Genomic DNA, 19,420 nt, shown 5'->3' on the forward strand with positions numbered 1-19,420 from the left:
ATGTCAATCTTCCACAGTGCTATTCCAGGGATTAAATGTAGCGGAGCTGATATATGTCTTTTGTCAGCTCTCGTATCTGAGATGAAAAATTATGAAAACCATGATAGATTTCTGGAAAAGCAATGGAGTTGACATCAGTGTCCTGCTGATTTCACAATAGAAGCCTTTCCATATAGAAAGCAATTAAAATTTTAAGGATTTCTACCTGAGCTCTCCCAGGCTATGAAAATTATGTTCAGTGATGAGGATCTGCACAACTCCATTTCACTTTCGACATGTGGTACATACTGAAAATACAGGGAGGAGACTGATCTTGTAAATCAGGACACAGCAATACTACTTGGGGTGGAGGTCCCTACATTTCTACTTCCAGTACGAGTCTCTAGATTATGTTTATTTGACCAGTGATGGCTTCTTGATCTGCTGCATAGGTCAAGACTAGCAATTTTGAAGGGATGGAGTTTGGAGAGCATTAAGCTTTGAGACTGGGGGAGGTTTATGCTTGCTGTGTTGTCGTTATATATGTGGGAGATGAGCACTGAATTTTCTCCTGAAGTCTTTGCCCCTCTGATTTGCTTTCTGCAAATGTTCAGGCTTTCCCAGTCAGTCCTCCAAGGCTTCACATGTGGAGCTGCCAATGAGGTGGGAGCAGAACGATTTCAGGAGCTGGCCAAAGTCATGAAGAAGAAGAATGTCAAGCTAGGAGAAGACCAGGTCAGTTCCCATATTTTGAAATGCCATGTTTGATGTTGTCATGAAGATAGCAATGAGGATTGTTCAGCAAGAACAAAAACACTTTCAGCTTAAGGGACTAGAACAAATGTAACTTGTCCTGGGTCTCTATCCCACAGTTCTGAATTCTCCTGAAGAGAGAAGAAGTCAAAACCCAGTTGGCTGCGTTTCTCACGAACCAAAACCTCTGATTTCTGTCTCGCCCCCCCCCCCCCCCCCCCTTACTTTGGAGAAGCAGAGTAAAATCTTTATATTTATTTTATTTTTTGTTATGTTTTCATGCTGTTTTCTTTTGTTGATGTAAACTGTGGTGTCCTTTCAGCTGAGTTGCTTAGTAAAGATGGTGACGCTGCATGGGATTCCCAAGGATTTAGATAGCTATCCTAAAGACCTGTTGCTGTTTTTAAGGTAACTGTGCTATGGTTTTCATGTTGTTGCCTTAGTGGGGAAAAGAGTTATTACTTTATAACCTAGCTGGTAATGACTACTTCATGTTTGATTTATCTTTCGAACTTGTTCAGGCCTCCTTACGGGGGGGAAAAAAAAATCAGATTGCAGAAAGCTTTCAAAAGGGTCTTACAGTCCTTTCAGATTCAGCCATCCATCATATTAATCTAAACAGTATGAAGCTTTTTTAAATATATCTGTTTGGATATGAAACCAGTATGTGGTTTTAGTACTTTTTGGCCTCTGTGAATGTGGTTTTCCCTTACAACATCAAAGAAAACAGACAGTAGAGTGGATTTCTTTTTTCCAGTAGCTACCCACTGTGGTTCTGTATCCGAATCTTGAACAATTTTAAGCTGAGTCTCACAATAGGTTCCTTAAGGTGAAAATGGATTCTTAAAAAATGTGGACTAGGATCTTTGGGAAGAACAACTGCATAGAATTTAGTCTGCGGATGTGGAAGATGCTATACTGGACACAGTATATGTTGAACAGCCATGAACCTGACCAACTGTTTGATATTATTCACTAGAATTCATGGAGGATTTGTCTTTCTAGTCCTTCAGACTATGCAGCGACAGGAAGCTGTAGGCAGTACTTTGCTAATATTGGGAAAGCAAATCTTGATGTTCTGCAAAGAGAGTCACCTCAGCGGAAAGAGCTGCTCTTGGAGGCTTTAGCGTGTTTGGTATGTAGCAAGGGGACACAAGGCTGGGGACAACTTGAGTTCAAGAATGCTCTTTTGCAGTGGCATCCAGTTCTATTTAATACCTCTGTCTTGTATTACTTCAGAAAATTCCTGGCACACGAGTCAATGAGGAAAATGCAGAGATTCTGGGACGTCTGGTCTGTGACCTGGGTGGAGAATACATCAGAAGTTCTGGTGGGAAGTTGCTGAAGCAATTAAGCCAGTGCGAATCTTTCCTGCCTGATCAAGAAGAGGCTATTAGGAGTGTCATCAGCAGTGGTAACACTACATTTGGGTATGAAATTTTCTTCGGGGCATCAGCAAAACAGTTTCCTTAAACAAAACCATTGTCCTGTTAAGACTTGAGTGAACTCCAGCCAGCCAACTTGATCAAAAACTTAAATAATTCATTGCTTTTGAATTTCATATTGGGCCTTTTACATTGTTTTATTTGAACTTCTTTCAGCTGAAAAGTTTGGCTGGAATTCCACTGAAAAATACATTGTCATTTCTGTGTCTCACCTGCTCTAGTTATAAAAGCTTTTCCTCTGGTCTGTTTTTCATTAATCAAACTTCTCTGAGACTGTCCTGATGAACACAGGCAGGCTCTAGCTGTTTGTCAGCCACTGACTTTCAGAAAACATTCTGTTTCTACCTGTCAAACAGACAGATACTTGATAAATCCCTGGCTATATCTAACAGAGTCATTGTCCAGGGAGGCAAAATATTTTCCCTTCCTGTGTCAAGTGCCCTGAGATCTTGGCACTGAATTGGGCGATAGTAAGCAACAGGTAATCTTTGGGTTTCATGCTTAAGAAAATAATGTATTAAGAAAATAATGTATCAGTTCAGTGACAACTGATGTCATTGAAAATGCCATTTTCCCATCCAGCTGCCCTTTTTCATGTTACTAACAATTGCTCCGGCTCTGGTGGAATGAAGTTTTGTGTAACAGGAAGTGATCAAGAAGTTTTAGGATTTAAATCTTGTTATTTTCTTAACTTCAAGTGTTACAAGGACATAATCCTGGCAGCTGGGGGGGGGGGGGGGGGGGTGTTGTTGGTTTGGGGTTTTTGGTTTGGTTTGGTTTGGTTTTTTTGTTGATTTTTGCTGATTTTTGTATGCAGGCCTCCTGTAGCATGGTCAGCTTTTACCTTGAATGAGCTCAGTGGATTGATTCCTGTATTTGATCACAGCATCTTGCAGAAGATCCCCAAGGTGGGTTATTCGTAGGGGTGTGGGGAGTTTGGGAAGCGCTCCTAGGTCCTGCAGTATAGAAGTATGATGGGGGTTGTTCAGCCAGTATATTTTCAGTAGTGTCTTCATCTAAAAGTGTGGTGCCAAAGGGGATGGATGGTCTATGAGAAGTGAGGGTTGATCAAGCTGACAGCTTGGAACTGCAAATCTAGATCGCTGTCATGCTCTTCCTGTAATGGTCAGAAGAGTACCAGAGGTGGAAAGCAGTATTAACTATATACAGTGCTTTGTGAGGAGGTAAAATCGTTTATGGGGTGTGGGATATGATAGAGTTTAAGCATTTAGAAATTTGCCTTTGGCTAACCAAGGAAAGGTCTCTAGGCTTATAGCAGCAGGTTAACAATGAAGTTTCTTGTCTGTGTGAGTAGCAACTTCTTATGCTGGTGATAACACCCAAGGCTGCGATATCCCCCTGATGAAACGTTTCCTTTGCAGAATGCTTTAACTCTTTGGCTGAAAAACTTTGCACACGATTCACGTCTGTCAAGGGAACAGCTGGCCACCATTGTCGAAGAACTCCTGCCTACTAGGCATAAGCGTGCTGATGGTATGGGAGCTTTCTCTGATCCATAATGGCATAGTGCCATGATCCATAATTGCCCTAGTGCTTGTGGGTCTCCCTGAATATGTCAGAGTTGAACTATGAAACACTTGGTGGTAGGTCACGCATGAGGAGGGTGGGACCATGATTGCATACCTATCCATCTCCAGCAAGGGAGCATTCAAAGCTTGAAGCAAAAGGATTTAACACTGAGCACATTTGATAATTGCTTCAACAGGTTGCCCACCTGAGAAGCAGATAACAGAGATGGTTCTTAACGATGACTTGATGCCTATTTACTACACACCTGAGGAGTTACATGCTTGCCTGAAGAATGTCACTCTGGAGAATCACCTCTCTCAGATACTGACCTACCCCTTCAGTATTCAGCAATTAGCTGTGCTGAAGAGGAATCTGGATGAGGTAATGCCAGGCTGAAGAATGTCAAATTATCTACTGATGAGATTGCTCAGGGACTTGTTCAGTTGAGTTTAAGTACCTCTATGGACTGAGGCTCCACCATATCTCTGGGTTCCTCTTCCAGTGTTTGACCACCTTTACTGTGAAAATATGTATTTCTTAATATCTAGTCAGAATTTTCATTGCCTGTTGGCCCTTATCCTTTTGCTGTGCACCTCTGAGAAGAGTGTGGCTCCATCCTCCCTATAATATCCCATTAGATAGTCGAAGACAGTAATAAAATCCTCGCCTAGTCTTTTCTTCTTCAGACTAAAAAACCCAGCTCCCTCAGTCCCACTGCTCCACTTTGTGTGTTGTGTGCTTCTGCCCCATCCCCGACCAGCGTGGCCCTCTGCTAGACTTGCTAGTCTTTGCTGGACTTTGTCAAAGTATTTCTTGTACCAGGGAGCCCAAAACTGGACATAGTATCCAGATGGGGTCTCGCAAGTGCCAGCCAAATGGAGGGGAATAATCGCTTCCCTTGCCCTGCTGGCTGTGCTGCTGTGAGGGAAGCCCAGTATTTGATCAGCCTTCAGCACTGCAAGGCATACTGCCCACTCAGGTCTGCGTTGAGTCAGTTCACAGTGTTTCAAGTTTTGTTCCTTCCCTCGGGGCCTGCTTGCCTGAGCTATCAAGCAGAAGAAGGACGGATGGGCTCATGGAGTTGGAATCTCACTGGCTTTGGTTTCTTATTCCTTGCAGACCTTTTGGCCTCTTCCACATTAATTTTGCAAAGAGCATACATTCATAAGCACAGGCATGATAATGAGTGTTCTTAGCAATAACAATGGTTTTTCCACAGACATATCCTGATGGGTATCCTGCAAATCTGCTCCCCAAACTGGGCCCTCTCATTTCTTTTGTCACCCCTGAGGACATTTCCAAATGGAAGATAACTTCAGCTGACGTGCTGGCTGTCTTGCTAAAAAATGAGCCCTCTGATGATCAGGTGAGGATTTGGGTTTGTTTTCCTGTCCATGTTTGCTTCGTGGTTTGGGAGCTGCTGGTTTAGGACTAGCTTAGTGGGTTCAGAGGTGATTGGCCCATCCTTGAGGTCCAAACAAATAGATCTGAAATGATTCAATTTTATTTTTGTAATTATTGCTTTGTTTTTCTTTTGAAGATAAAAACATAAATTCTGATTCAAGTTAACTTTTGAAAAAATTAAATATGTTTCTAGGCTTCTGCAATAATTAAACAATATGTTGGCTTGGGAAATGCCTTGAATGCCACTGCACTGAACGCAATTGGTACGAAATACGTGTGCCTTCTAAATGTAGTTGAGTTGGATATGATAGACTCCAGCACCTTGAGGTGAGTCAAATATTGTGATGCTCTTGGCTTCTTGCAAAAGAGCTTTCCCATCAACGAGTGCAGTTTCCTTTTCTCTCCCCTCAGTGAAAGGAAATCTAGGAAGCAACTTGGTGTACCTGCTCTGTGTCCATGTTTAAAAGCCTGCTGTTCTCCATCCTGCCAGGAAGGACTCAGATTTGCAGTCAAACTCTCTTTTTTTGCACCTGAGCTGACAACAGATATGGTCTGCACGTGTGCTTTTATCTAGAGGCAAAAGAGTGTTAATTAATTTAAATTCCTTTGAAAGACTGCTAAATTAAATTAATTAAATAAATCTGTCTTTGCAAATACATAAATCTATCATGCACCATCAGAGCCATCGTAACTTAGAAGACCTACCATTTTGAGCAGGAGACTGAGCTTTTTCTTTTTTTTGCCTAGCTTCTCTCCATACCTCTTCTATCTACTGGGGAGAGGGGGTAACCTGTCCTATGTAGAGAATCGCAGAGGGATACTCAGAATAGTTCAAAATTTGTTCAGGTTGAAGATAAAAACTTTTCTCTCCTTAAATCTTTGTTTTTCTGCAGACTGGCATCTCTGAATCCTTCAGCCTGTTCACAGATTACGAAAGACATCTTATATGCTAAAGCAAAACATGCTTTCTCAGACCAGCGGTATTCACCCACTTACTATGAGCTTATTGAACCATATCTAGGTATGTAAAAGAACAGTATATTATGGGGAAAGAGAAAGGTCTTAGCCAGAAACTGAATAGGTATCAAATACCATCTAAGATGTGGGAATTTTCAAAGCCAAGTTGTTAAAAGTTTTGGAGAGTTTGGGTCTTTTCCAACTTGTAGATGGCATAAAATATTCTTGAAAGATTCTGTACCTGACTTAAAGTTGCCCAAATCAATTGTCAGACTATCACAGGGAAAATCAAACTCATGACTTCTGGGATGGGTAAGATCTGCTAGATCCACAAGAAATCAAGCTGCTAATGCTTAATGATTATTTCACAGCTGTTCTCCATGTCAGAAAACATAGATTCCCCCCACGTTAAGCCAAGAATTTATTCACAGCCTGAGCAAACTCTTCTTACCCCTCTGTCTAGCGTCTGGCATTGTCACAGATTGGTTTAATGGCCAATATAATAATACCACTCAGGAAAATGAGGTAGCATCCATATATTTTGCAGTTGGAACTCACTCAGTTAGCACCCCCAGCCTAATAACTTTTGGAGACGTCATTATAGCTTCAGCTTATGCAGATACACAATACTGCTCATTTGAGGGCTGTCCTCCATGCATTGATATACTTTCTCTTTTGGGTCCCAGGGGGTGCTCCTAGTGTGGATCTCAGAGCTCTAAGCAAGGAGAACGTGAACATGGAAGTTAGTACTTTTGCGAAGTTAAGGAGAGACTCTTTGATGGTGAGCTGAATCTTGAAATTATTTGACTCCTTGCATTCGTATCATGCTAAGTACTTAGTTTTGGTTGCATTGTCCATTGGTGTAAATCAGGAGTCACTCCATCAACTTCAGAATGATGCTAGACCAGTAGAAAGTGGAGAACTGGCCTGAAACTTCTTTAAAAATGTAAATTGGAGTCATACATGGATGCTTAGCCAGTCTTACTGGGGAATTTCTTTAGAGCAAGGTCTCATAGCAGTAGTGGCAGGAGCAGAGGACAGCCGTCCACTAGACTACAGTCCACAGCTATGTGACAAATCTTTTAATAAGAGTGGTAGCAGTAATATCATCAATTTTGGAAGAAAGCCCAGTGATTTGGGCAGGGACTGGGGCCCCCACTTGGGTGTAGGAGACTTGTCATCAGAGGACAACATAAATAGGCTTTGAGGAACCATTGTGTTCGTTCCCCTAACCTAAGGCAAGAGTGTCCCAACTGAAACCACTCACCAGAAATGTCTTCCTTGTTCTTCACGCTTCTGCTAATAGAAACCTCATTGGTTCCTCTGTCAGAGGTATTGTTTCCATTCCTGCATTTACATCCATAATTCTTGCTCTTTGATTTCTTCTAGAGCCTGACACCTTCTGAGGTTCAGGGCTTGCTGGGGATGAATCTTGGAGATCTGAAGAAATGGCAGAACGAGTCTCCCATCTGGGAGTGGGTCCAAACGCAGAAACAATCAGAACTGGATAAACTGCATGTTGGGCTCGCTGGGGGAACACAAGAAGGTTACATGAACATTGTCAAGCCCGAATTTCAGAGTACGTAGTATGTTAGGACCTCTGATTGTTGTGCTTTAAATACTTATTTTTGGGTTACAGCAAGGAGAAGAACTGCCTCATGGAAGCGAAGTGCTTTCAGTTGTCTGTGAAAGAGCAGTGAGTGCACCCAGCTGATGTAGCTCCCAGGGCCCTGAGTCAGGGCCTCGCTCAAGCAAGCGGTGGCCTTGGGCAGCGCTGCCAAACGGCTCTGCTCCTGCTCTCAGCAGTGCTTGTGCCAAGGCCCTGGGAAGTCCTGCTGCTTTTGTGCCGAGAGAGCAGAGACTGTTGATCTGGGCTACTGCCGACCCCTTCCAGCGGCACTTGTTGCTACTCATCCACCCAGCCCCAGTAAAACAGATTGGGCGGTGCTCACCTCCGCCCTTCACCTCCCGGCATCAAGGGGGCAGAAAGTTCAGTTCTGCCAAGGAGCCTTAAGCCTTACAGAGCAAATTCTGGGTCCAAGATGAGAAGCAATCCTGTAATCCCACTGAGAGCATCCTCACTGGCTGAACATCTCAACTGAGCGAGCACTTCCAGAGCTTCCTCCTCTGCTGTGTGTTGGATTTGGGCTATGACTTGGTGCTCCTATTAGGGGTGGCTATTTGCCAGTTAGAAAGCCCTAGTCAGAAAGCCAAAGATCTTCCCTGGATGTGGCTTAAAGAGCTGTTCTTCCCCATGGGAGAACGGTTCAATCGTTGATTTCTTTGCACTGATGCCCCCTCTTTTTCTTCTAGCACCATCCTCAGCCTCTCTGGGTGCTGTGGCCATGACGCTCCACCTCCTGCCTGCTCTGCTTATCAGTTTCCTGATGATGTTGGTCTTGTCTTGAAAAATCTTCCCTCAAGAGAAAGCAAACTGAGGGGGACCAGCCTGTGACCTGCTCTGAGGCCTGTCAGGGACAGCCACGCCTGGGGGGTGAGGGGATGCTCAGTGCTAGCAGGCAACTGCTGTGTAGCCCAGGGTTCACTTTTAGGTACTTTTCTCTTTCAAATCACTCAAAAAAAAAAAAAAAAATCAGTGTTCTGTCTGAAAGAAAGGTTTCAGACTCTTCAGAGCAGGATCTTTGCCTTTGTACAGACTAAGGCCAGGTAAGGCCCAGCCATATTACTGCAACACATCGATGTTAATATTTTACTGTGCAACCCTGGTGAGTTTAAGGGTGAGCAAATTGGCTGTTCTGCATGTTGAACAATTACATTTCTCAAAAAGCCTGATCTCTTGACTTGCCTAAGACCTCTGAGTGGGAGTGAAGTTTTCCGGCCGATTGTAAATAAATAATGGAACTAAGTAAAAAATGCCAGAAGCAAATAGATGAGTTGCTATTGTCTTCTCTTTGTTCAGACTGTCCGCGCCTTCCTGCCTGCAGGTATCGGTCCAAATTAAATGGTCAGGAATGCTAGACATGCCTGGTACTTTTCCTTGGTGTTGACTACTCCATTCTAAGGGCTGAGCATGTTCTTGGCTTTGTCATGGGGAGGGTATAAGAACTTTGTGTAAGATTTTAAACGCTTCCCCTCCCTTGGGAATTTCTGTCCAAAAAAGCTGCACTGTCACCTGTGTCCAGCCCCTGAAACCCCCTTTTCCCCCAGGAGGAGAGCCTGCCTGCAAAGACATTATAAATGTTCATTGTCCCTGCTTTACAGAGAGAACAGGACAGTCTGTTCTGTCCTTCATTGCCAACTTCTGGGTGGCAAGAGGCACTTCCCCACCGCCTGCATCTCGTGGTGCTGGGGCAGTAGCTAGGGTTGGAGAGAGCCCAATGTAAGAAAGACAGTCTGCATTTTTAACAGCATTGATCCCCCTGATAGAAATCTTGATTTGTTTCTTCATGCCTTGACTCACTCTCAACAAATGACATGCAAGAATCTCCTCAGCCCGTGGAGAATGAAACTAGTAAGTGGAAAATCTGCAAGTTGGAAGGAGAAACACTCACTTGTAGTAGAGCTATTGGAGGAGGAGATACTAGCTAATGAAGAAAGTCAGAGCAGAAGAAGTGGAAACGGTTTAGATTTAAGCTAACTAGAAAAACTACAATACAAAGCACTAAACACATCAAAGAACACATCTGATTAGGAAAAAAAGGTTGGTTGATGTTTTATTTTATAGCGTTGCAACAATAATCAAGGTAAACTATCTTCAGTTAATCATCCCTCTAACTAGGCTTCGCGGAGTTTGAACAAATCTCGATCAAAAAATCTCATAAGTTCGTGAAACAAGTTAAATGCAATTTCGTGGATCTCTGAGCTTTCACACTGCGTTGCTGGGCCATATTCTGCTGCTTTTGCAACAGCCAGTAACTCGAATCCCTGAGTTGTCCCACTGTTTCAACAGATCCCAGTGGGACTGCTTAGAAGTAAAATACCGCTCAGTGCGAGTAAAGCTGGCAGAGCTGGGCCTGCTGTCAGTGTTAATGCATTGCCAGACCAGTCAATATTGCTGATAATTGTATTACATGGAGCAACTAGCTAGTTAGTACCTGTTGGGCTTCTTTGGGCTGGAAAAATATCTGTCCTCCTTTCACTGCCCAGCCTCAAAAATAATAAGCAAATTCCATTCTGGTGTCAAATGGACAAACTCTATTCCTTTCCTGAGTTTCTGCTTTTTAGCAGGGAATTTGCCAGCACCGTTATTTTGCAGGATGGTGAAAAGTAAAGGCGGGATCCAGTGAGCGTGGTGCTGGAGGTGGCAGTGTCAGAGAAGCCCTCGCAGCAGTGAGCTTCCCACGGCTGTCACCAGTACATGCACTAGGCAGGAGGAGAGTCTGGATCCTGATCCTGGGTGGAGAACACAGATGAGAAAGAATTGGATTATCCAGATAAAGAGCACATATGAGCTGTCAGGGCAGTAGAGTTGCTTTGGGACTCAGGTACCCCAGAGGATCGCACACGTCAGGACAACGCTTTTCTGCCTTTTGTGACATTGCCCCTACCTGCACCTTCAGGCACCGACCTGCACCCCTGTTATAAATGTCACCTGGCCATGAATAGTCAGCAGGACTGAGTCTTTACTTACTCTCACCAGTGTAAAGCAGGACTAAATCTGTTTGAGTCATTAAAGCTACGGATATAGCTCTGTCAGGTTAAAGAACTTCAGATTTTAGGGCTTTTACAGCGATGCCTAGTCAGAAACACCCCGTGCAGCTAAAATACGGCAGGCCATATCCTTGCCTTGTGAAAAATAGTACAGTGCATTGGTATTAACGGAATTACTCCAGCTTTCTGCAGAGCGGTTGAGGGGTGCTGTGCGTGACGAGCCATCTTAAGGTGCACCTTGCCAGACCTGCAGAGCACGTGGGATCTGAAGGCAGTATGCTCCAGACCCAGGGGCTGTAACGCCCTGTAGAGACACGTCGCTGTCTGTCTACTGGTAACTACTGGGGCTTTCTTGTGGACAGCAGCACACCGGTATTGAATCTGGCCAGGAAAAAGGTGGATCAGCTACTGCTTGTCAGTGAAGACTTCTGCCTCGCCATCGGTTCCTAAGCCTTTCCCGACTCCGAACATTCACACCGTACCAGATGCAGATTGCAGGTTGACGTATCCGTTGGGTGTTGGTCGCGGTGGCTCTGGCACGCCTGTGGGTGTTTTTTTAGCGGTCTCACTGCTGGTGGTGGTGGAAGAGGGGCCGAGAAATGCCGGAGGGGCACCGGTCTCGCAAGCCAATGTTGTAGTCTTGGCGGCTGAGGAGACGACGCTCTCTTGGGTGGAGACAGCGGAGTTGGGAATTGGGGTGGGCTTGTGGGGAGGGAGGTTAATTTCTGTGGCTGCGGTGGCAGCGGGCGCAGAGGTGGAGTTAGGGACAAGGGCGCTGGGAGCGTTGTGGGTGCTCGGTGTGGTGGTGTTATGGGTGGCAGGAGCGGGGTGGGTGGTACCCGCAGGTGCTGGGGGGTTCATGGACACCAGTGGGGTGCTGGCGTTGCGGGTGGTAACGGCCGGGTTAGTAACAACGCTGCTGGTGGTGGTGGTGGTGGCCCCGGGCGTGAGAGCGGGGGGTGGGACGGAGCTGGGAGAGGTGGCGTTGGGGTTGACAGTGGCAAGGATGGTGGCGAGGAGGGTGACAGCGGGGGGGGTGGCCTTATTTGAGGGGGCAGACTGGTGGATGGAGCATGGGACGATGGAGCCGGTGGTCGGAGCAGGTCGGGCGGTGGAGGTAGCAGGGGGGCTCCCAGCAGCGCTGGGGACAGCGGTGTAAGTGTGTGGGGCAGTGCTGCTAGGGGGGCTCGGGCCGATAGTGCTTGGGGTGGGGGCCTGGTGGGGGCCGGTACTTGAATTAGCGGTAGGGAGGCTGTTAGTGGCAATAGGGGTGGGGACAGGGGGGAGGGTGGTGGGTGCGGGAACGGTGGCCGTGGGGCTGATACTGGCCGAGGCGGTGGGGTTAGGAGGGGTGGCTGTCCCCGTGGTGCCGGGCTCCTCCGTCCCCCCTTGCAGGCCAATTCCCAGGGTACAGTCCAGTTCCCGCTGGGACTGTCTCTTCACCCAGCGCATCACCGAGGTCTCATTTTCAGCTTCCTTCAGGTACGGGAGGTTTTCCCCAAGCAAATTTTTCACATCCGTGACACTGAGTTTCTGCAATACACATACAACAACATCTTTGTTCGTCCTCACAGGCGGCATCGCCACAAAGCGCTTTTCCAAATGGGAACTGCAGCGCAAGCAATAACTTCCAAAAGAAAATTTAAAAAGGTAAAAAAATAGAGACTTGGTGATCTGATGGGGCTGCGGCATCCAACCCCACCGCTCAGCCCTCAACTCGCCCTGCCCTTCAGCAGGGAGAAGAGCAGCAGCGTACCGGGGACGTACCTGCAGTTCATCGGGATTTAGGGCAAGAAAGGTGTCCATGTCCATGTCTATGGCAACCCCAGGTTTAGCCAAGTCTTTCAGGTCCTCTGCTGGAGCTCCACCTTAAAGAAAGCATATGGGGCACCTAGACACGTGCAAACGCTTCCGGTGCTGGGAGAGGGGTTTCGGAGACTGCTTGGACGTGTCTCTAGTGTGACAAACTGCCCTGGCCGAGGAAGAGGTGTCCAACCTCAGTCGCCGTGGGAAGGAGGGCGAAGGCTGAAGGACCTACCCAGGTACGGCCAAATCTGGCAGTAATACGCCCTGGTGGTGCCAGCCTGGCCAGCAAAGGCCTCCCGGGCTTTTCTGTAGAGTTGCTCCTTCGTGGTTTGAGAGCAAGAAGAAATGTTTAATTGTCCGGCAGTCCTGGGGGAGGGAGGGTTACAGGTTAGAGCCGGGGGCACCACCCCAAACCACAGCTAAAGCCCTTTCGTTGGCAGGGGGAGATGAGCGGGCTGTCCCTGCCCGCGGCGTCGGTGGCTCAGGCAGGAGCTGGGAGCGGGACGGCCATCCTGCCGTGCTGCCTGCGAGCGGGCAGAGCCAAAATGGAGGTGGGGGTCTGCCGTCCCAGTTCCCCTGCGGTCTCAGGGGCCTCGCAGGGCTGAAAAGCCTCCCTAAAAAATGGCTTACCTAATTGCCTCTGGAGATATTTGCTTGATCTGCTCCTCCTGCAGATTGCACAGGTGCCTCCCACCAATTTTCCGAAGCAAGGGCCCGGTCCAGGTGCCCCCCAGGGCCAGGTACCTGCTGAGCAGCTGCTGGACCTGGGAAACACGGTTCACGTGTTGCATGCGGGCAGCAAAGGAAGATGCTCCCGGTAGAAACGCATGTGCCTTGCAAAACCGCCGTGCCGCCCTCGGGCAACACCTCCGCTCCCAGCTGGGCTCGGGCACCGAGCGGTCCCGGTTTGGGTTCACCGGCACCCGTCCCCCGCTGCTGCCGTGTGTTTACCTGGGGAGCCCCCCACTTGCCATCCGAGGGGTTGAGCAGGGCCGAGAGCGTGTCGCTGGATGTCACCGGCCACAGGCTGATCTCCTCCGCCGTGTACTGGCGGGACAGTGGCCCTAACAGCTTCAGCTGCTTCTCCGGGATCCCCGACGGGTAAATCTGTAGGGCCAGGCCAGCGGGGCAGAAAAGGAGGTCAGGGAAGGGAAAAGAAGGCAGGAACGGGCACAAAGGACCCGCTCGGGTGCCTGCATCCCTGCAGCCGGCGGTGCCCGTTCCCGCAGTGGGTCTCGCCCATCCCGGAGCGTGCCCATGCTAACGGGGGGCTGCACGGGGACTCCTGCCCTGTGTCACCCGTCACCTGCGCCAGCCTTTTTTTCATGACTTGGAGGTATTCCACAGTGAGCGGCTGTTCCAGCAGACGCTCCAGGTTTGTTTTTAAAACCTCATTGCTCAGGCACAGGTTGAACTGCTCGCTGGTGTCGTAGCTGATGAGTAAGAGGGGGTCGGAGACGGTGCTGGCCGTGATGGGCTCGGACAGGCAGCCTGCAGGCAGGGAGGGCACGTCAGGCAGACGGCCTGTCCTCCCTTCCCGCCTGGCCCTGCTCCTGCCACGGGGCCCCAGAGCCCCTCAGAAGAGCCCTGGTGAATGAACAGGGAATCGCAATAACGCTGCTCAAGCCCATCCTGCCGGGCAGCCTCCCATCCCCTGGGTCCCTGACCCATGAAGGTTCCTTATTTGCTTTCATTCCTTAAAGTTATTCCTGAAGAACCTGCTGATGTTTCTGCAGGCTACCTGTGCTTTGTCCTGTTAAAGGCAACTAAAAATGCTCCGGTAAGGTGAACCCTTTGCCATGGCACCCCATGAGCATCCTCCAGTCTTGCAGCATCCTCCCCTGGCGCTGCCCTGCCCGGCTCCAGGAGTTTTCTCCCCACTCCCAGCTCCTTCCCGGCTGCTGCTGCCGTATTCCTGCTCCCGGGTAAGAGCAAGCACCCCAGCGTGCTGTAACGACATTTCCCCCATCTCCCCGGTTACTTTACAGGGAATCCCACAGCTTTCTGCCTGGTCCTGTCCCCTTCCCTAGGGGGGTACCCAGATGCCAACCAGCCTGTGGGCATTTTTCCCCCTCAAAGAGCTCTGTACTGGTCCAGACTGGTGGTGGCAAAGGGAAACTCTCACGGTCTGCGCTCCGCTTTAGCCTGGGATGAGACGAAGCCAATGCTGCTGCGAAGGCCCTGAGGAGGGTCAGGGACTTCTCCCGCTGGGAACGTCCCTGGCTGCCGTACGTGGCCATGATGCTCCTGCCGAAAGCCTCCCGCGTTGCCTGCCGGGGGGGCAGAGGTGCTGGGTCCCGCAGCCTCAGGGCTGGCCTGGCTGACGGGCAACTCGCCCCGAGGTCTTGAGGAGGGGGCTTACCTTGGCCACCAAGCTCAGCGTCGTCTGGTTCAAAGCCAGCACGAGCGGCCCCAAATTTTGCAGAGTCCGTAAATCCCAGCTTGAAGGATCCCTGTGGCCGTCGGGAGAAGGACCGGCTCAGCATCCTCCCGGGTATGCCGTCCCTCCCGCTCATCGCCCACCCCGCTATGAGCAGACGAAGGCTCCTTACCCATACACCGTGCCCCCCGCGAGGAGCACGGCATTGAGGGCGTCCCGCTGGGCCCCCGTCAGCGCTGGGCAGAGCTTCAGGTTCTCCAGGATGCTGGGGTCCGAGGCCGTGATGGTCTCTGGCTCCATGTCGCACACCAGTGCCCCAAGGCTGCCAAGCTGCTCGGGGCGCAGGCGGCTGCTCCTCACCCCCTGGAAGAGACGACTCGGCCCTCGTACGAACACCCATCGCGGGGTGTGGGGGACCCTGGCCGCCCTCCGGCTTGGCCCCAACTCACCAGGCAGGCCAGCGCCCCACGCAGCAGCCCCGTCCGCCGGGCTGAGCCCCTGGGCAGCAGGTCCAGGTTCCCACGGGAAGCCCGGGCGTAAAATGCTCCGCAGGTCGCACCGTGCATCTCGGCCGAGCTGCGGGGAGCAAGAGTCAGCGTGGCGGGGAGGTACGGGACGAAAGGCTCCTCGTGTCCGGGCAGGAGATCTTTAATGTTGCTTTTTGTGGGCATGGGGAAAGTAGTTTTTAACTGTTGCTCCCTTCTGAGCAATGAGCTGCCAGGTTGCACGTCTGGGGGGTCTCCTCTCACCCTGGTGGGGATGTCTCGGGCACAGGACGGGTGTTGCCCAACCCCGTGCACCCCATGCCGTGGCCAGCGTGGCCTCAGCCTCGGAGAGGAGTGGGGTGAGGAGAGGACCAGGGGGTCTGCAGGGCTGGAAATGCCCCATGTGGGTCTGAAGGTGCCCGCAGATGCAGGCGATTTTCGCAATACTCTTCTCCCACGCAGAGCTCCCGCGTGCCCCAGGGTGTGCCAGGGCCGTGCCGGCGAGCGCTGGATGGTGTGATTCGGCACCAAAACCACAGCCGTGTGCTGCCCTCGATACTCACTCAAAGAAGAGCAGCAGGTCTGGCGGGTACCTGCCGAAATCGGCCGTCAGGTTCTTGGCAGCGAGCAGTCCGGCCAGGCAGGACAGCTGGGCAGAGAGAGGTTTGTCTTGTCAACGCCAAGGTGGTGAGAGCCCCTTCACCCCGGCACCCCCCGGCTCCCCGAGTCCCGTCAGGCTCCGTGGGGTTTGCAGCCCCACTCCTGCCCCTGCCCACCTGGGCACTGCTCAGCTCCGCTGTTTTGTTTTGCAATCCCTGGGCAAAGGCGAGGATGTCGGCAGCAGGCAGGGCGCTGGCTGGGACGCACTGGAAACCTTGCAGGACCGAGGCTGAGAGGCTGTGTTGGGGAGGCACGGCTGCTTTTCACCATCCGCTTTAGCTCCCCAACACCCCGTGGGGGATGAACCCGCTCGTTCCCTTGGGAAATCCCCCTTCACCCTGACCACGGCTGCGTGGGGTAAGTGGGAATAACGTGGGGTGTCATGAAAACGTCCCCCATCGGGGTGGTGCCAAAGGGGATGCCCTGCAGGCGTGAGGGTGCCCATCCCCGTGGCTGGGGTGGTGGCAGAGGTGCCCACCATACCCCGGGCTTTGGGTGAGGGAGAAATGAGCCGAGCCTGGATTTCGGCTCGGGGGAGGCTCCCGTTGCATCTGCGTCAGCCCCGTAAAGGAGAGGAAATTCTTGGTGTGTTTGTACTACAACAAAAGCTCTTGCAGCTGAAATCCCAGCCTGGGCGCCAGCACCAGAACCGGCTGCGCAAGGCTCTAAATCCTCTCCAGGCCAAGTGACCTGTCACAGCAGCCGTGATGCGAGGAGAAACGCAACATCCACCCACGCCGGCCCCACTGCCCGCGTCCCCCGAGACTCCCCCGCTTGTCAGAGACCCCGGCTGGGGCTGGTACTTACTCGGCATGTTGCTCGGTGGCAGACAGGACGGCTCCGACGATCAGGGCAGCCTGGGGAGGAGGACAGGGGGACGCTCAGCCCGAGCAAGGAGCGGGAAGAAGGGCTTTTAAATGCAGAGACCGAGCGGGGAACGGGATCTGACCTGGCCGGTGCACCCAGACCAGCGGCTGCTGCCCACAAGCCGCAGGCAGCTGAGAACTGCAGCAGCCCCGGGGCTGCCCCGGGTTACGCGCGGGGGCAAAAGCCACCGCAGCCGCTCTCGGGAGTGGGGACCCTTCAACAGCGGGGCTGTCCCTGCTTCCCCAGGTCAGGGACAGCCAGGTTTAGGGTCCCAGCCCTCGGTGTGGGAGCAGGGCAGGGAGGCTGCTGGGCAGCAGGTGAGCGAGGAAGGGGATGGGCCGGGGCCAGGGCCACGGGCTGCACAGGGGGCCAGTGGGGAGGCGATGGCTTTGCCTCCCTGGAGCCAAGGACTGGGGGGAACCACGGCAGCTCTGCGGCTCCCGGCACCAGCTGCGAGGTTTCGGCAAAGCCCTGGCATATTCGGAGCCGCTGGCGAGCCGGCGGTGACTCACCGCTGCTGCTTTCATGAGGTCTGCGGAGAAACCTGCAATGAAGTGGGAGCGGGTTATAAAACATCCCTGACCGTATGTACAGGCAGTCGGGGGCTGTTCTAAAGCAGCTCCGGGTTTAAAGCCGGGGAAGGGCCTTTTCTTTGTCAATTTAATAACGTTTAGTAAATGCTGGCAAACACTGTGCAGAGAGCAGCCCCCGTACCGCCCTGCAGCCTGCGCCAGCCCGGGCAACCCGGCGTGCCTCAGGGTGGGTTTAGAAGACACAAAGTGATAAATCTGCCCCTGGAAACCTGTCTGTGCAGATTTCTAACGCGGTGCCGGCTGCAGCTGGGAAAAACTCCCACTGCCCACGGATGCTGAGGGGAGCACGAGGCAGAGCGCGGGGAGTGCCAAAGCCGAGAGGGTTGGGAATGAAACGCAGAGCGGGCTGGAGCATCCCCAGTGCCGGGGGGTGGAAGGGGGTCCTGGGGCAGGGTCAGCTTTAGGGGGACGAGATGTAACTCACGGAGGCAGAGAGCGATGGCTGCCGGGGCCAGGGCTGCCCGCACCATGCTGCCCGTGCCGGGGCTTCGTCCTTGGTGTGGGTCAGGCAAGCGCAGAGCGCGAACGGGGAGCGGTGCCCCGGGCTCTGGGAGGGTGCCGGCTGCCGGCCCGGCTGGGGAAGGTGCCGGGGGGGCTTGCAGTCAATTCTCTCGTCCGATGCTGGGGTTGGAGCCGTGGGAGTAGGGCGGCTCACCGTGCCCACCCGTGCTCTGTGAGTGCCTGCACAAACCCCCCGCAACCGAGGGAGAGATTCTAAATCCTATCTAACAGAAAACAGAATTTCATTCTCCATCCATTATTAAAAGAAAGTCCGCAGTAAATTGTTCCCTCTGACACCCAGAGCCCCGCTCCTGCCTGTGCCCTGCAGGGACGGGGTCCCCCTCCGTCACCCGGCTCTGCACAGGACCACACCAGCACAGACTGGGAGAAATCCAGTGCAACCCAGTGCAGGAGCACCAGCAGGCATTGCCCTCCCCCGTGCCCAACTCCGCACCCCTCAGCTAGAAACCCCCAAGAGAAAATAAATCCCCGCTCTAGAAATGCCGTCGATGGGCTGCTCCGCGCTGCCCAGAGCAATTAGCTTATTGCTTATTGCCCTTCGAACTAGATGTAATTTTTCCACTAAGTTTCATTCTGTTCCCTAAAAATCCCACCGGTGGCCTTGCCGTCGCTCTCCGTCCGGGCGGGATTTGGCTGGGTGGGTGATGAGGATTCAGCGCCGCTCAGCCGGGGAAGGTGCTCACCCACCCGCGGTGGCCGGGGATGGGCAGCACGGGGGACGGCTCAGCACTTATCTGCTGTGGGGTGGGGATGTCGCTCTGAAAACGGGGTGTGACGGGGCAGTTTCTCAACAGTGTTTTGTAAAGCTGCTTCCTCTCCTGGTTTGGGGTTTTGGTTTTTTTTTTTTTTCTTTGTAGAGGGTCACTGAAGTTTGGGGCAAATGAGTTAAATCCTCTGGTTTGGTGATTTCTGTGCTCCTGATGGTCCTCCCAGTTAGTGAAAACACCTTTGAGCTATTCAGGGGTGTATTTTATAGGGCAACTGGGGTGCAGAACAGAGGAGTCCTCAGTGATGGGCTCAGCACCCCTCTGGAAGGTGCTTCCCTCGTGCCCGTCCTTTTTGCCTTGGGTATGGACAATCCCATTCCCCTTTTTACAGCTTTCTCCCTGGAATTTCTGATCCCGCTCTGAAGTGCCGTCCAGCACGTGCCATGAAGAAGGAGATCAAAAAGGGAGGAAGCAAAGCCTTTCCCCGAGGCTGTGTGGTGAAAAGCCGGAGGAGCTCAATGCCGCGCAGCAGCAAATCCATGTGTTTAACCCCGGGCAAAGGGAAGGGCGAGAGCAGTCGGCAGCGCTCGGCCGGGTTTGGGGGCATCAGCCTTCGCAAAGGGTCCCCGGACCTGCCGGTGAAGCTCTGAGCGGGGTTTGCCATCCGCCGGCGCTCCCGGCCGGTGTCCCCATCCCCGTCCCCCATGGAGCAACCAGTCTT

The 19,420-nt window shown here is 51.6% G+C and overlaps 2 protein-coding genes across 11 annotated transcripts in view; one reads left to right on the forward strand and one right to left on the reverse strand.

Moving 5' to 3' along the window:
* MSLN (mesothelin) overlaps positions 1-8,937 on the forward strand; it is an 83,372-nt gene extending 74,435 nt beyond the window's left edge. For 9 of the 10 annotated variants that reach the window (XM_075515208.1, XM_075515213.1, XM_075515205.1 and 6 more), the window contains 13 exons: positions 594-714; positions 1,055-1,140; positions 1,738-1,867; positions 1,972-2,162; positions 2,995-3,085; positions 3,560-3,671; positions 3,904-4,088; positions 4,927-5,073; positions 5,305-5,438; positions 6,005-6,132; positions 6,755-6,849; positions 7,458-7,647; positions 8,382-8,937. In XM_075515208.1, the coding sequence (XP_075371323.1) occupies positions 594-714; positions 1,055-1,140; positions 1,738-1,867; positions 1,972-2,162; positions 2,995-3,085; positions 3,560-3,671; positions 3,904-4,088; positions 4,927-5,073; positions 5,305-5,438; positions 6,005-6,132; positions 6,755-6,849; positions 7,458-7,647; positions 8,382-8,476 (1,705 nt within the window). In that variant the 3' untranslated portion in view covers positions 8,477-8,937. The remainder of the gene's footprint in view (positions 1-593; positions 715-1,054; positions 1,141-1,737; positions 1,868-1,971; positions 2,163-2,994; positions 3,086-3,559; positions 3,672-3,903; positions 4,089-4,926; positions 5,074-5,304; positions 5,439-6,004; positions 6,133-6,754; positions 6,850-7,457; positions 7,648-8,381) is intronic. The other variant, XM_075515215.1, reaches the window with a different exon arrangement.
* A 1,201-nt stretch (positions 8,938-10,138) lies between these two features.
* On the reverse strand, positions 10,139-17,940 carry LOC142416165 (mesothelin-like protein). The gene is made up of 16 exons (XM_075515339.1): positions 17,895-17,940; positions 17,390-17,421; positions 16,818-16,867; positions 16,127-16,247; positions 15,914-15,999; positions 15,315-15,441; positions 15,038-15,228; positions 14,848-14,938; positions 14,611-14,755; positions 13,792-13,976; positions 13,437-13,592; positions 13,116-13,249; positions 12,718-12,851; positions 12,447-12,547; positions 11,162-12,212; positions 10,139-10,421 (listed from the first exon to the last, which is right to left on the reverse strand). Exons 1-16 carry the CDS (start codon positions 17,938-17,940, stop codon positions 10,339-10,341), a joined length of 2,733 nt encoding a protein of 910 aa, XP_075371454.1. The 3' UTR covers positions 10,139-10,338.
* Between the last annotated feature and the right edge of the window lie 1,480 nt (positions 17,941-19,420).

Source organism: Mycteria americana, chromosome 12 (genome assembly GCF_035582795.1).
Source record: "Mycteria americana isolate JAX WOST 10 ecotype Jacksonville Zoo and Gardens chromosome 12, USCA_MyAme_1.0, whole genome shotgun sequence".
NCBI classification, from domain to species: Eukaryota; Metazoa; Chordata; class Aves; order Ciconiiformes; family Ciconiidae; genus Mycteria; species Mycteria americana.

Excerpts from the sequence above, each read along its gene's own strand:
- LOC142416165 (XM_075515339.1), bottom strand. The coding sequence starts at position 17,940 with ATGGTGCGGGCAGCCCTGGCCCCGGCAGCCATCGCTCTCTGCCTCC. Across the intron at positions 12,548-12,717 it reads CCAGATTTGGCCGTACCTGG|GTGGAGCTCCAGCAGAGGAC; the intron begins GTAGGTCCTTCA and ends GCTTTCTTTAAG. Across the intron at positions 10,422-11,161 it reads CAACCTGCAATCTGCATCTG|GATCAGGATCCAGACTCTCC; the intron begins GTACGGTGTGAA and ends TTCTCCACCCAG.